This window comes from Spermophilus citellus (genome assembly GCF_964194105.1).
Source record: "Spermophilus citellus genome assembly, chromosome: 7".
NCBI lineage: Eukaryota > Metazoa > Chordata > Mammalia > Rodentia > Sciuridae > Spermophilus > Spermophilus citellus.
This window is the reverse complement of record NC_138188.1, coordinates 111,676,716-111,690,181: the sequence shown is the minus strand read 5'-3', so window position 1 is coordinate 111,690,181 and position 13,466 is coordinate 111,676,716. Positions and strand designations below refer to the sequence as shown.

Genomic DNA, 13,466 nt, shown 5'->3' with positions numbered 1-13,466 from the left:
AGGATGCAATTCAGATATATAATATTTTATACATTTTCTGCACTTAGAGATGTTAAATCTGTACTTAGAGGCATTGTGACTGCCTGCCATGTATGAAGCCTTGAGCTCAATCTCCAGCATTGGAGGGGAAATTTTGTGTTCAATTTAATTTGCATTTTAGTAATGCACTCTGGACTGGTCAGCAGTTGGGGAAATAAAGTGTTCACACAAGTAAATTGCTTAAGTAACTGAATGTCTGCATATTTAAAACTAATATCTTAGATAATTAAATATGTTTATGTTTGAAGCCAGAATAGACTCTGAGGGAAATATAGATCTGGGAGTCATCTTTATTGTCTGCTACTTAAATTCAGCTCACCTACTTAAGTGGATGTCTGAGTTACATCCAAGTAAGCACAATATTAATGTATTTTCCATATTTTAATATGGTGTTTTGTAACTTTACCTATCTTTTAATTTATTCTTCCTTGATCCTTTCCCAAAGCCTTCTAAATTCCTTAAGTTTAGTCACGACTCAAATATTGTATTTTTTCCTGTTTGAAGACTGAGTACTGAATAACTAGGTAATCTTTCCACAGTCTGTTAGTACTGTTATTGAGGTTGTAGTAACTCTTTAAAGAATTTAGACTGAAAAAGGTATTTTTAAGTTAAATTAGAATTTTAAGACAAACAATGGTGGTCTAGTTATTTAAGCTATTTAACAGTGAAGTAATAGGTTCAGATATATCCATTTACTTGAATTACTTGACAGCTAGAATTAGAACATTCTTGAAAGATAAATATTTCTTGGATCATTTGTCCTTAAAGACTCTTTAAACCAGTAGAAGCCTCTGTGAAGAAATACTATTCAGAAATTTCATTTCTTCAATTTGTAAAGCAAACAAAAAAATAGAGCTGCTTTGTCAAGACTTACTTTGCTTATCAAGAAAGCTCCCCATTGTTTAAGTTCTCAAGATGGGTTTTTAGTATTAAAAAATATGTTTTGATAGTCAGGTTTATTGGTTAACATGTCAAGGATTGAAGGCAGCTGTTACTTAGCAGCTCCAATTTCATCATTTTAAAATAAACTCATGGTAAAGCTAGCCGAAGAAAAGTACCACTCCAGTCCTTTTTTAAAGGCTGAAATATAATATATTGATTTGATCCACTCAGAAGTAATGGTAGTGGAAAGATCACTTCAGTGTTTGTTTCTTAGGAGAGATTTGCCCTACCAAACTTGGATGAGTTGTAGTCTAAAGAAACTTCTAGCAATACCTCTGCAGATGAATGACTAATCAAAGGACAGATGGCACATATTTTAAAGAGAGTGCTAGTACATTTTCTTCAACCTCACCTATTAAGCAGTAATGCCTCTGAAAGATCTTAGTTAATTATTATCTATTTAATTTAGAATCTTCATATTACTCACATATATACATTTCTGTGTTGTACAGAAATGTACAGTTTCTAAGTCCTACAATGGCAGGAACTTACCAATAAAAAGTAATTCTTATTGTCTTGACTTTTTTTCCTCTCCCCAGGGAAATTCAGGGCTTGGTTTCAGCATTGCAGGTGGTACAGACAACCCACACATTGGAGATGACTCAAGTATTTTCATTACCAAAATTATCACAGGGGGAGCAGCTGCCCAAGATGGAAGATTGCGGTATGTTTTACACTTCATGTTTTAATGTTGAATTCACTTTAAAGTGCTTTCTCGAAGCATACTGGACAAGGAATATAAGTACAAAGAAGGAATACTATCATAACTAATATAGTGTAACATGTTCAAACAACATGCAAATGAATGAAAAAGATAATTTTGCTTTTAGCATTGTTTTCTTCTTTTTGTTTATCAGGTTTTTTTTGTTTAACTCAGATATTTTATTTTGAATAACTGATTTAAATGTTTGTGACCAAATTTATGGAAATCATGTTCCTCGAATACTTTCAGATACATTCTCAAAATATTTTCCATTTGTTTCCTAGTTTGGAAGCATGTAGATAAGCTTATTTAAGATAGAAAGGATTATATATGTCTGGTTTTATATCCCGTACCACAAAGAGTAAAGTTTATACAATCTTTAAGTAAATTAATATATTTCCTTAGATAAAAATAACAGTGGTCTCATTTAAGTAGTGTTCTATTTTGGAAGGTGTCTTTTGCAAACTTTGTATTTCCTTAAGTCATAAATTATAGCACTGTTCTATTTGTGTGTTGTTTTATATGTGTATATGGTAACAGGCTAAAGTTTTAGTGTTAAGGGATTTATATGGTTTCTTAAAAGCAGTATCTTATTTTAAGGCTATTGCTATCTTATGCAGCTGTTCAGTTTATAAACTTGACTTCTTACTGGATGTGATAGGTTGTATAATGAAATTAGACATAAAAGTTAAAAATGTGTGACCATTCATGGAGTTACTTCCTGGTTCTGTTACTGGCCTTTTATTTGTGCTGCTTGTGTGAATAAGTTATGTTTCCTTTGTTTCACTTACAAATATACCTATAAAACTAAGGTACCATTGCTTTGGGTAGTAGAATTTTTTTCCTCTCAAGAAAGTTAATTAGATACAGAAGCTTATCACAACCTGTATTAATATTTTAATTGTGTTTTGTTCCTCTCCCTGCTAATTTGAGATGGATTTCCTCCACCCTCCCACCAAAAAAATATCATGGAGTCAAAACTGAGACCAGAGCTGGGGGAACAGGTTAGGATTAGGAACAAATCAAACTTTTAAAAATAAGTATTTTTAAATTAAGTTATTCACATAGAAAACCTTTGAAATAAGTGACTTAATTTTCAAGAAATAAATTCATTCTTTTAATTCACTTTTTTCATTTGATAAGTCAGTGGATTAATCTGCTTTGACACTATCTCTTTGAGCCTCATTTTTAAATATCTTAAACAGCTCTGTCGTTTATTTTTTGGGTTCTCATCCATCAGTTTCTTCATCTGTATAATGGAGATAAAAATCTATACCTACATTATATAGACTATTGTAAGGATTAAAACACTAAGAAAGTACCTAGCATATGGTTAGTGCCAAATGTTTGCTGGTTTTATAAAGGATCTTAATGCCTACACATAAACCTATAAATGTTTAATGTTTTGTGTAATAATTTATTATGTGTACTATTTTTTTGTTCCCTTTGCTCACCTTTGAGTAGTGATTATATTTATACATTAGAATTTAGCATGTAGTACCTTCACATTTATGTTTATTGGAGTCAATAATTCTCTTTACCTTAAAAACAAAGATTACAAAAATTTGATAAAGTAGATAATTGGTATTTAAGTTTTTGAATATTTTCTCAGGGTTAATGACTGTATATTGCGAGTAAATGAAGCAGATGTTCGTGATGTAACACATAGCAAAGCAGTTGAAGCATTGAAAGAAGCAGGGTCTATTGTACGCTTGTATGTAAAAAGACGGAAACCAGTATCAGAAAAAATAATGGAAATAAAGCTCATTAAAGGTCCTAAAGGTATGTAGTACATCATACTAAAACAAATTATTAAGTAAGCTCTCTGAGTTAAATGTAATTATGATCTTATTTTTTATATATATCTCCAAATTAGCAAAACTTAACAATCTTCTCATTTATCTGAAGTTTTTATCTTAAGTAGAATGTTAGATATCTGCATTCCTACTAAGATTATAAGATTTGAAAAGCTTTTTATGTTAATTTATGTATGCTATTACACATTTTACTGCTGTGAACACATAGTAAATGTATAATTTAACTTCCATGTGGTGTTTATAGGCAAGATTTCCAGTTGGGTATAGTGACACACATCTGTAATTCCAGCAATTCAGGAGGCTGAGGTAGGAGAATTCTAAGTTCAGAGCCAGCCTCAGTAAGACCCTGTCTCAAAGTAAAGAATTAAAAGTGCTGGGGATGTGGTTAAGTTTGCCCCCAAGTTCAGTCCCTGGTACCCAAAAAAAAAGAAAAAAGACACACATAAACACAAAGATTTCTATAAACTATCTTTAATGAATAGTTTTTAAGAGCAGGAATCAAAATCTCTATAAGTAGATTAGTCCCTACGTAAGTATTTAGACATTAAGATAAATTAAATATTCTTGTCCTTAAATAATTTGAAGATAGATATAGTGTTTACTTTCATGTGTGATAATTAATCTGAAAAGTATTTTAAATGCAGATACATAGCTTAAGTCAAAAAGAAAAAAGTATAGTGTTTATCATAAGCAGTTACATGTACAATGAGGACTGTTAAGGTATGATTTCTAAATGTTTAAAAAACTGATAAGATTAAAAATAAATGGAGGGCTGGGGTTGTGGCCCAGTGGTAGTGTGCTTGCCTAACACTTGTGAGACCCTGGTTCAATCCTCAACACCACATAAAAATGAAGTAAAGATACTGTGTTCACGTACAACTGAAATAAATAAGTGGGAATATTGGTTCCAGCATGTGGCTTCATGGAAGAAGTAGAATTCCAACAAATGGAAAAGGAACAGAGGGCTGAGAATTTGTATTTCTTCTAAATTATTTTAATCTTGTGAACATAGTAAAAGTATTAGCAAACATAATTAAGAAGAAAAAACAGTAAAACATAATTTTTAATACCTCTTTGGACTGACAATCCATTTACAAAAAGACTTAAAGAAGGAACCAGGGGGAAAAAGCAATCTTTTTGTAATTGTCCCCTGGTTATAGAATAAATACTTAGGATTTTTAGAGTAGATAGATAAATAGATTATTTTCTATTTAAAAAAAAAAAGTCATTAGTATGATGGAATTATCACCCTCTAATTTTCAGCCATTTGTTTTTAGGTTTAATTTTGCCTTTATTGATGAGAATCTTAAACTAGTGTTTTCCAATCAGGTCTTGGGTTCAGCATTGCTGGAGGTGTTGGAAATCAGCATATTCCTGGAGATAATAGCATCTATGTAACCAAAATAATTGAAGGGGGTGCAGCACATAAGGATGGTAAACTTCAGATTGGAGATAAACTTCTAGCAGTAAGTATAAGAAATCTATTGTTTTAAAAATCATTTGGATTTATATTTTTTTTTCTGACAGATTCTAGAATTCCTATATAAGTGAATTTTAACAGTGTTTTATCAAAACCTGAAAAGTGATTCTTAGTGATTGTTGGTATTTATTTGCCATTTCCATTTCTTCTACCAGCCCCTCACTTATCTCTTTTATTTCTTTCTCCCTCTCCCTCTCCTTTCCCCCACCCTCCCTCTTCCCCTCTATGAGGGGTGGCCCCCCATTGTTAAAGGATTAAGGGCTTAAAAATGCGCAGAATTGTTTAATCACAATCCTTAAATTTATAATGCAGTGTCATCTTGATGTATGACCTTCTTTTGTTTTACTTTAAATAATTTATTTATAATATAATGAAAACTAGTGAAGTTATTACTAAGCCCAAGAACTGAAACATCAACAATTTTGTGTTTCTTACTCTATTTTACCACTTTGCAGATTTTATGCCAAATTTCTTTTGCAGAAAAGCAAGGTGTGGCCATTACATGAAGTTTTAGAGGGAAAAGTCTGCTGGTATTTCTTAACAATTTGTAATGTTAAAGTGTGTGCAGCTGCTGAATAAGGCAGGTCAAACTTGAAAGACAATAAAGACCTTCTCTTTATACAGGATAGCATTTATTTTATTAATAATATAAAAACAAAAATGAAAGACAAAAGTGAAAAAAAATACATCACAAGATTAGGAGAAACACCAACACCTAAAGTCATTAACTAAGAAAGCATTATCCTAACAACCTGAGTGACCTAGTGATCCCCTCAAGGTCACTTCATATACCACCCTCCAAGTACTGCAAGGTGGAAAAGAGGGAGTGATAGCCTTGAGATTTGTGAGTGGTGACTGAGACAACCTATGGAGAAGTCTGCATTCTTTGGATATGCTGTCAAGAATGTGCAAAGGAGTTGAAGTTGTAGCTCAGCAGTAGAGCGCTCGCCTAGCACATGGAAGACCCTGGGTTCAATCCAAATAAAATAAAGGTATTGTGTACAACTACAACTACAACAAAATATTAAAAAAAAAAAAAAAAAAGAAAAAGAATGTGCAAAGGTCATGGCAGGCACATGGGCAGGGAAGATCGTTAATGTTTTCTTTAGCCTTTTACAATCATTAATTATAAAACTATCTTTGGTATAAGATATAAAGATACATGGAATACTGATAAATACACATTAATGCAGTGGGAATGATTATGTGGTAAATTATAGTATTCTTAACAAATGGTTTGAACATATATGTCTAAATATTTTGTTTAGTAGAATCTAGAAACTTTTTTTAAAAGCTGTTGTATATAGTCTAATACTTTTTCACTCATATTGTCTTACTGAGACTTGACCATGTCTCTGCCTTGAGTTGAAATTTATTTATTTCACTTTTATATAATATTTAACTTTGTGACTATCTCACAGTTTATTCAGTCTTCATCAGTAACTTCTTTGGTCCATGTTTCTTAGAAATATGGGAGCTGATCTCAGAGTAGTTGATTTCAAAGAAGCTAACTAGAGTCACTGAAAATGAAAAGTAAAGAATGAAAGAAAGCGAATACAAGGTGGAATGTTTGAAAGCTGGCTATAATTTCTTAAGAAAATACAATATGTCTTTGTCAGGTAGAAAAATCTTCTAGGCAGACAGCGTGGAACCACTAAATCTTATCTAGCCATCCAGGGAAAAGCAAGAAGAATTTACATTCTGGCCCCTGTTTGTCTCTCCTGGCTTTCGTCTTTAGACTTCAGTTTTACATATTGTAATCTACCCTGTAGTAGATTTCTGAATTCTGTTACCCATCTCCTCTGGGCACTGGTAGGGAAGTCAACTCCCACTTTCTGTGTTATACCATTTCACCTGAGCTCAACAATGGAGGGAAGAGCTAGAACTGCAGTAGTATAGGTAGATCAGACTTGGGCCTGTGACCTGTTTGTGCTCCCACTATGTGGGACACATCAGCCATGCCCAGACCCAGCTAGAAGAGGCTGAGACCTGGTAACAGTAGGAGACTAAGTGAAAGTAGCAGTATCCAGGGCATTTCATTGAAAAAGCACCCAAGGCCGAGAGGTCATGTGGGCTCAAGTGAATTGGCAAAGGCTCATTAAAGTGGCGTAGTATAGTGGTAGGTTGAGCTATTTCCACTTTTTTGCTATTATGAGTAATTCTGCTAGAAAGTGCTGCGGTGTATTCTGGTGAGCATTTGCTGCAAGAGTTTCATTGGCTGTTTATTTGAATTATATCATTTGATGTTTTATTACCAGAAGTATTAGGGGGTGGTTCTGGGGATTTAGACCCAGGGAGCTACTTTATCAATGAACTATATTCCCAGTTCTTTTTATTTTTTACTTTGAGACAGTAACTCTCACTGAGTTGCTTAGGGCCTCATCAAGTTGCTGAGGCTGCCCTTGAACTTGTGATCCTCCTGTCACAGCCTCCTAAATTGCTGGGATTACAGGTGTATGCCACCATGCCCAGCCCTAATAGTAGTAGTTTTAAAACAACAACTCAAAAAAAAAAAAAAATGTTGTTTTCCATACTGCTGTAAAGTTTTACATTCCACCAGCAAAAAGATTCTTTTGTTCTGCATCCTGTCCAATACTGCAAAAAGATTTTTGTTGGGATTTTTTTTTAAAGTTAATGATGGGGAAAAGGAAATAATAGAATTCTAACTTAATCCTCTTACGGCTATGATTGCCTTTCTTTCCCCTACATGAAACACCTTTTTACCATCACTGCCTATGAATGCACGTGTACACACACACACTCTCCAGTTTTTAAACAGCTTTCTATCTCCACTAGGTTTCTCACTTTTATTTTTTAACATGGCTGTCAAGTTTTCCTTTATGATTTCTCCAGAACCAATATTCTTCGTATGGAGCCAGCAATCTGTGCTGATTTACCATCGTGGCAGTATTCTCATTCTCTGTGGAATCCATTTTTAATGAAGCTTTTGTTCTTGTAATTACTCTGAAATTATGCACTTCTCAGTCCTCATCTTAATTGACTTACCTGGCATTTGGCACACCGTCCTTCTTCTCCAAATACTTTTTTCACTTTGCTTAGCAGTCACTCTCTAACTTGATAATTTCTCTTACCTTACTAGCCACACCTTACTCTCCTGTTTTGGTGCTTCCTCATATCCCTTACCTCCAAACATTGAAGTAATTCAGAACTCAGGCCTTGTATATTTTCTCTTGTTTATCAGTGCTCACTCCTAAGGCTCTGTTTTCTAAACTGTAAGTCACAACTGGCAAATGGGCAATAAATGCTCAAATACAAAATTTCAGGTTATCTTTTTTCACACTACACATTGAATCCCTTAGCAAATCATGTCAGCTCTTAATTAGTTATCCAGTGCTGCTAAGAAAATTCAAAATGTAATGACTAAAATAACAAAAATAATGTATTTGCTTACAGTTCTGAAAATTGGGTAGGGCTGGTAGGTCCAGCTTGTCCTTAATTCCCACTTGGTATTAACTGGGGTCGCTCACCTGAGCCAATCTACTTCCATATAGGTTCAAACATATTGTGGGCAAGTTAGTGTTTCCTCCTGTTGGGAGATCAGTTGGGGCTGTTAGCGTTTAATTCCCTAGTGACTTCTTAAGTTTAGCTTGAGTTTCTTACAGGATGGTGGCCGGGTTCTTAAAAATGAGCTTTTCAAGAGAACAAGCTCTAGAGAATGGCGTTTATCAATCCTCTCTTTGCATCATGGTTATTGTATCTCTCTGGCTAAATCTAGTTATGTGGCCCAGCAAGATTCAGTATAGGAAGAGATTTTTGTAGGAATACTAATATCAAGAAGTATAGCTCCTCGAAGACTACTAACAATATACTACATTTGTATATTTAAAAATTCAGGCAGTCCTCACTTTGCATAGTAGTATAGACCATTAGAATTATCATGCTGGTGAAACCTTGCAAACAGTTTTAATAATCACTGAGTAAAATTGACAGTTCTTCTATGACATTTGAATTTTGGGGTCAAAGCATTAAAAATTCTATAGTCAATTATGAAGGTATAAATTAGAGAAAAGAAAAATACATTAAAACTAATATTTTAGTACACTATAATTTAAAACATAAATGTTGATAATGCTTTATTTCATTAGTAAATCTTATAAAATGTTGCAAAAGCATCAAAGACCAATGTAAACCTTAAAGCAAGCAGAAGGAAGAAAATTTATTATAATAAAGATTAGAACAGAAGTAAATGAAACAAGATATAGAAAAAACATAGACAAGATCAACGATACCAAAAGTTGGTTCTTTGAAAATATCAACAAATTGCCAAGCTTTTAGCTAGATTGTCCAAGAAAATAAAGAAGACTCTTAATTTCTAAAAGCAAGGATGAAAACAGGGGCATAAGAGAATGTACTATAAACAACTGGACAGCAATATCTTAGATAATTTAAATGAAATGGACAAATTACTGGAAAGAAAAACTACCACTTTTGTCCAGTGTTATACTAGAAATTCCAGTCAGGACAGCAAAAACAGGAAAGATAAAACATTCAGAATAGAAAGGAAGGCACTGAGGATATAGCTTAGTGGTAGAGCACTTGCCTAGCATGCGTAAGTCGTGGGTTTGATCCCTAGCCCTTGAGGGCGGGGGAATAGAAAGAAGATATAAAACTGTATTATTTGCAGATAACATAGGAAGTCCTAAAAAGATTAATAGAATTAATAAACAAGTTTATAGTGTCAGTACCTAAAAATCAGTTACATATCTATATAGAAGATAGCTGAATTGTCAGTAAATAATTGAAAATACAACTCAATTTGACTATTAACAATGGAAGTACAAATTAAATATAACTGATGTACAGAGCACACACATCATTTTATATTCAGTGTTGGCAGAGGTATAAATGAATGGACATTCCCACGTTCTGTAATAGTAAATGTAAATTTACTAAAGCCATTTAGGAGAAAAAATTTAAATATCAATCTGAGAATGATTTAATAAATTATGGTATAAACACACAATAGAGAACTGTGCAACAGTTTTGTTTTTTAAGGTAGTAATTCTGTGTCCCAATGTGGAACAGTCTCTACTGTACTTATTATTAAAAATCCGGGGCTGGGGTTGTGGCTCAGCAATAGAGCCTTGCCTCACATGTGCAAGTCCCTGAGTTCGATCCTTATAAAAATAAATAACTAAAATATTAAAAATCCATTTGCAGGGGGTTGGGGTTGTAGCTCAGTGGTACAAAGCTTGCCTCACACGTATGAGGCACTGGGTTCGATCTTCAGTACCACATAACAATAAATAAATAAAATAAAGGTATTATGTCCATCTACAACTAAAAAAAATTTTTTTTAAATCCATTTACAGAGCATAAGTTGTAATATGGTCTCATTTGTTCAAAAAAGGAAAAAAACCTAAAATGTACCCATACACATTATATTCATGAATGCCTAAGAGGAGGTTGAGGCTGGTGGAATAAAAAGACTAGTGGCTGAAATCAAGATTGGCTATTTCATTATAATTTTTTGTGTATTTTCAAAATAACAGTGACCAAAATTTCTGACAAGAACAGCTTAGAGGAGGAAAAGTTTATTTTGGCTCACAGTTTCAGAGGTGTTCACTCCATGGTTGACCAACTCCATTATCCTGGGCCTGAGATGAGACAGAAAACCATGGCAGAGCTACTCTGCTTGTGGTGGCCAGAAAGAGAAAGTGAGAGAGAGAGAGTAAGGGCCACAGGAGATGAACGTTTCCAAAGCATGCCCCCAGTGACCTACCTACTCAAGCCACCCCCCGCCTGCCTACAGTTACTACCCCGTTAGTCCATTCACACTAGGATGGACCAGTTCGTTTACAACTCTCATAATCTAATCATTTTACCTCTTAATATTCCTGCATTAGCACAAGCGCTTTTAGAGGGCACCTCATATTCAAACTATAATAGATATATTAAAAAAAAAAAAACTTTGTGATGATATGGACAGTAAAGATGGGTATTTTCTTTCTATATAGCATACTTTGTTTTCCTTAAATCACTCCCAGTTTCCCCTATATTTTCATGTAATTTTTTTTAACTAAAGCAATAGAAAATGTTTTTAAAAAATAAGTATCTCTTGGGATTTTCTTTTAGGTGAATAGCGTATGCTTAGAAGAAGTTACTCATGAAGAAGCAGTAACTGCCTTAAAGAACACGTCTGATTTTGTTTTTTTGAAAGTGGCAAAACCAACAAGTATGTATATAAACGATGGCTATGCACCACCTGATATCACCAACTGTAAGTCTGTTTGCTTAAGCTTGCTAAAATTTTTTTAATTGATTTTATTTTTTTAAATACATGACAGCAGAATGCATTACAATTCTTATTACACATGTGGAGCACAATTTTTCATATCTTTGTATATGAAGTATGTTCACACCAATTCATGTTTTCATACATGTACTTTGGGTTTTTTTGTGATTTTTTGCATTATAATTCTTATTACACATATATACCACATTTATCTTATTTCTTCAGATGAAATGTTCTCAGTGTAATAACATTCAAACATTGTAGGGCTGGGGATATGGCTCAAGCGGTAGCACGCTCGCCTGGCATGCAAGCGGCGCTGGGTTCGATCCTCAGCATCACATACAAATAAAGATGTTGTGTCCGCCAAAAACTAAAAAATAAATATTAAAAAATTCTCTCTCTCTCTCTCTCTCTCTCTCTCAAAAAAAAAAAATTATAAAATTTTAAAAGAACTCTTTTTTTTTAAAAGAGAGTGAGAGAGGAGAGAGAGAGAGAGAGAGAGAATTTTTAATATTTATTTTTTAGTTCTCGGTGGACACAACATCTTTGTTGGTATGTGGTGCTGAGGATCGAACCCGGGCCGCACGCATGCCAGGCGAGCGCGCTACCGCTTGAGCCACATCCCCAGCCCCTTAAAAGAACTCTTAATCATTTTAATCTAATAATTTTTTAAAAATCTATTTTAAATGAGAAACTTAATAATAAGAAGATGTAGTCCTTTTCCCCCTTTACTGCTTAATATTTAAAGCATTGATTCTGAGGCTTCTATGTAAATAACAGTCACCAAAGGGAATTTGCAAATGATGCTGATTGTTGTACTGTTCTAATAGTTTTGGGCACGAGCACAGAAAGTTTATTAACAAGACTAATTCTGATGCTTCTTCCTGGAAAGATAGACTACAACTTCTATTCAATGTTTTATGGAAATTCTAGCCAAGGCAATTAAAAATAGAAAATAAAAGATAGTCAAAATAGAAAAGAAGGGATTGGGGATGTAGCTCAGTGGTCCATGGACTGCACTTTGAGAATCACTGCTTTTCAGTAGTTCCAGAAGTTAAGGGATTTCCTGTTCTCTCAGTACATTAGAAAGAAAGTACTATGGCCGGGCATGATAGCTCTGTAATCCCAGAGGCTTGGGAGACTGAAGCAGGAGGATCACGAATTCAAAGCCAGCCTTAGCAAAAGTGAGGTGCTAAGCAACTCATTGAGACCCTGTCTCTAAATAAAATACAAAATGGGTTTGGGGATGTGGCTCAGTGATTGAGTGCCCCTCAGTTCAATCCCCAGTGTGTGTGTGTGTGTGTGTATAAGTACTATGTTTGTACTTTAAGCTTCTAGTGTATTGTTTATTGCATGCAGCCCAGTTGTGTTGCATACAGTCAAATTGTTATTAAAGTACTTATGTGCAAGTTTCTTCCCTGATTTTGAGTATTTTTAAATGTATAAGCTGAGATGAGATTTAAATGTATTTTAATAGGGTCGTGTTAACTGGAAAATGGAAGCATTATATGTTCTACACATTGAATTAATGTTAAAAGAACCCATGAATAGTAAATATCTTAAATGTACTTTGTAATTTCCTTTTGTGTATTCCCTTTTTTAGTTGTGATTTTTGTAAATGATAGTATTTTTACTTTTAAATGATTAAGATTTGTTATCACCACTAATCATTATAAAGTAAATACAAATTATATTATGAAATCTATTTACTGTCCCCCAATAATTCATCTTTGTTATCTGCTCATTGATTTAATTACTCAAGTATAACGAATTATTTTCTTAATAGAATTATCCTTTCTAATGGACAGAGATCTTGTACTTCTTTTATGTCGAAGGCAAGTCAAAGCATGCTAGTCAATTTGAATGCAACCCATTTGAAATTCTCACATATCCTTTGTCCTACACATGCACTTCATATAAGGACTTTGTATTTTTTTTGTTGTTGTTATTAAAGATGCAGTAATTCTAGTAAGAATCTGATTCAAGTATCAGTCTTATTCTGAATATTGTCTCTTCAAGACAGCCACATGCACATTTGGGATAGTTGTTTCACAAATTGAGAAAAGAGTGCCCTAATTATGACCAAACATACAAATAGTCATGCTGCTTCTTTAATTAATATGTTAAACAGAAAAAAAGTCATTTTATATTGAATTATCCTTTTATGTAAAATAGCATAACATTTAAAAAATGGTAGAACTAGTTCTAAAGTGTGATTAATGATTGGTT

The 13,466-nt window shown here is 33.6% G+C and overlaps 1 protein-coding gene across 8 annotated transcripts in view; it reads left to right on the top strand.

The window, feature by feature from the left end:
- The window catches only part of DLG1 (discs large MAGUK scaffold protein 1), a 275,660-nt gene that overhangs the window by 155,961 nt on the left and 106,233 nt on the right, over positions 1-13,466 (top strand). For all 8 annotated transcript variants that reach the window (XM_081300853.1, XM_081300858.1, XM_081300857.1 and 5 more), the window contains 4 exons: positions 1,521-1,645; positions 3,297-3,466; positions 4,831-4,967; positions 11,078-11,222. In XM_081300853.1, the coding sequence (XP_081156979.1) occupies positions 1,521-1,645; positions 3,297-3,466; positions 4,831-4,967; positions 11,078-11,222 (577 nt within the window). The remainder of the gene's footprint in view (positions 1-1,520; positions 1,646-3,296; positions 3,467-4,830; positions 4,968-11,077; positions 11,223-13,466) is intronic.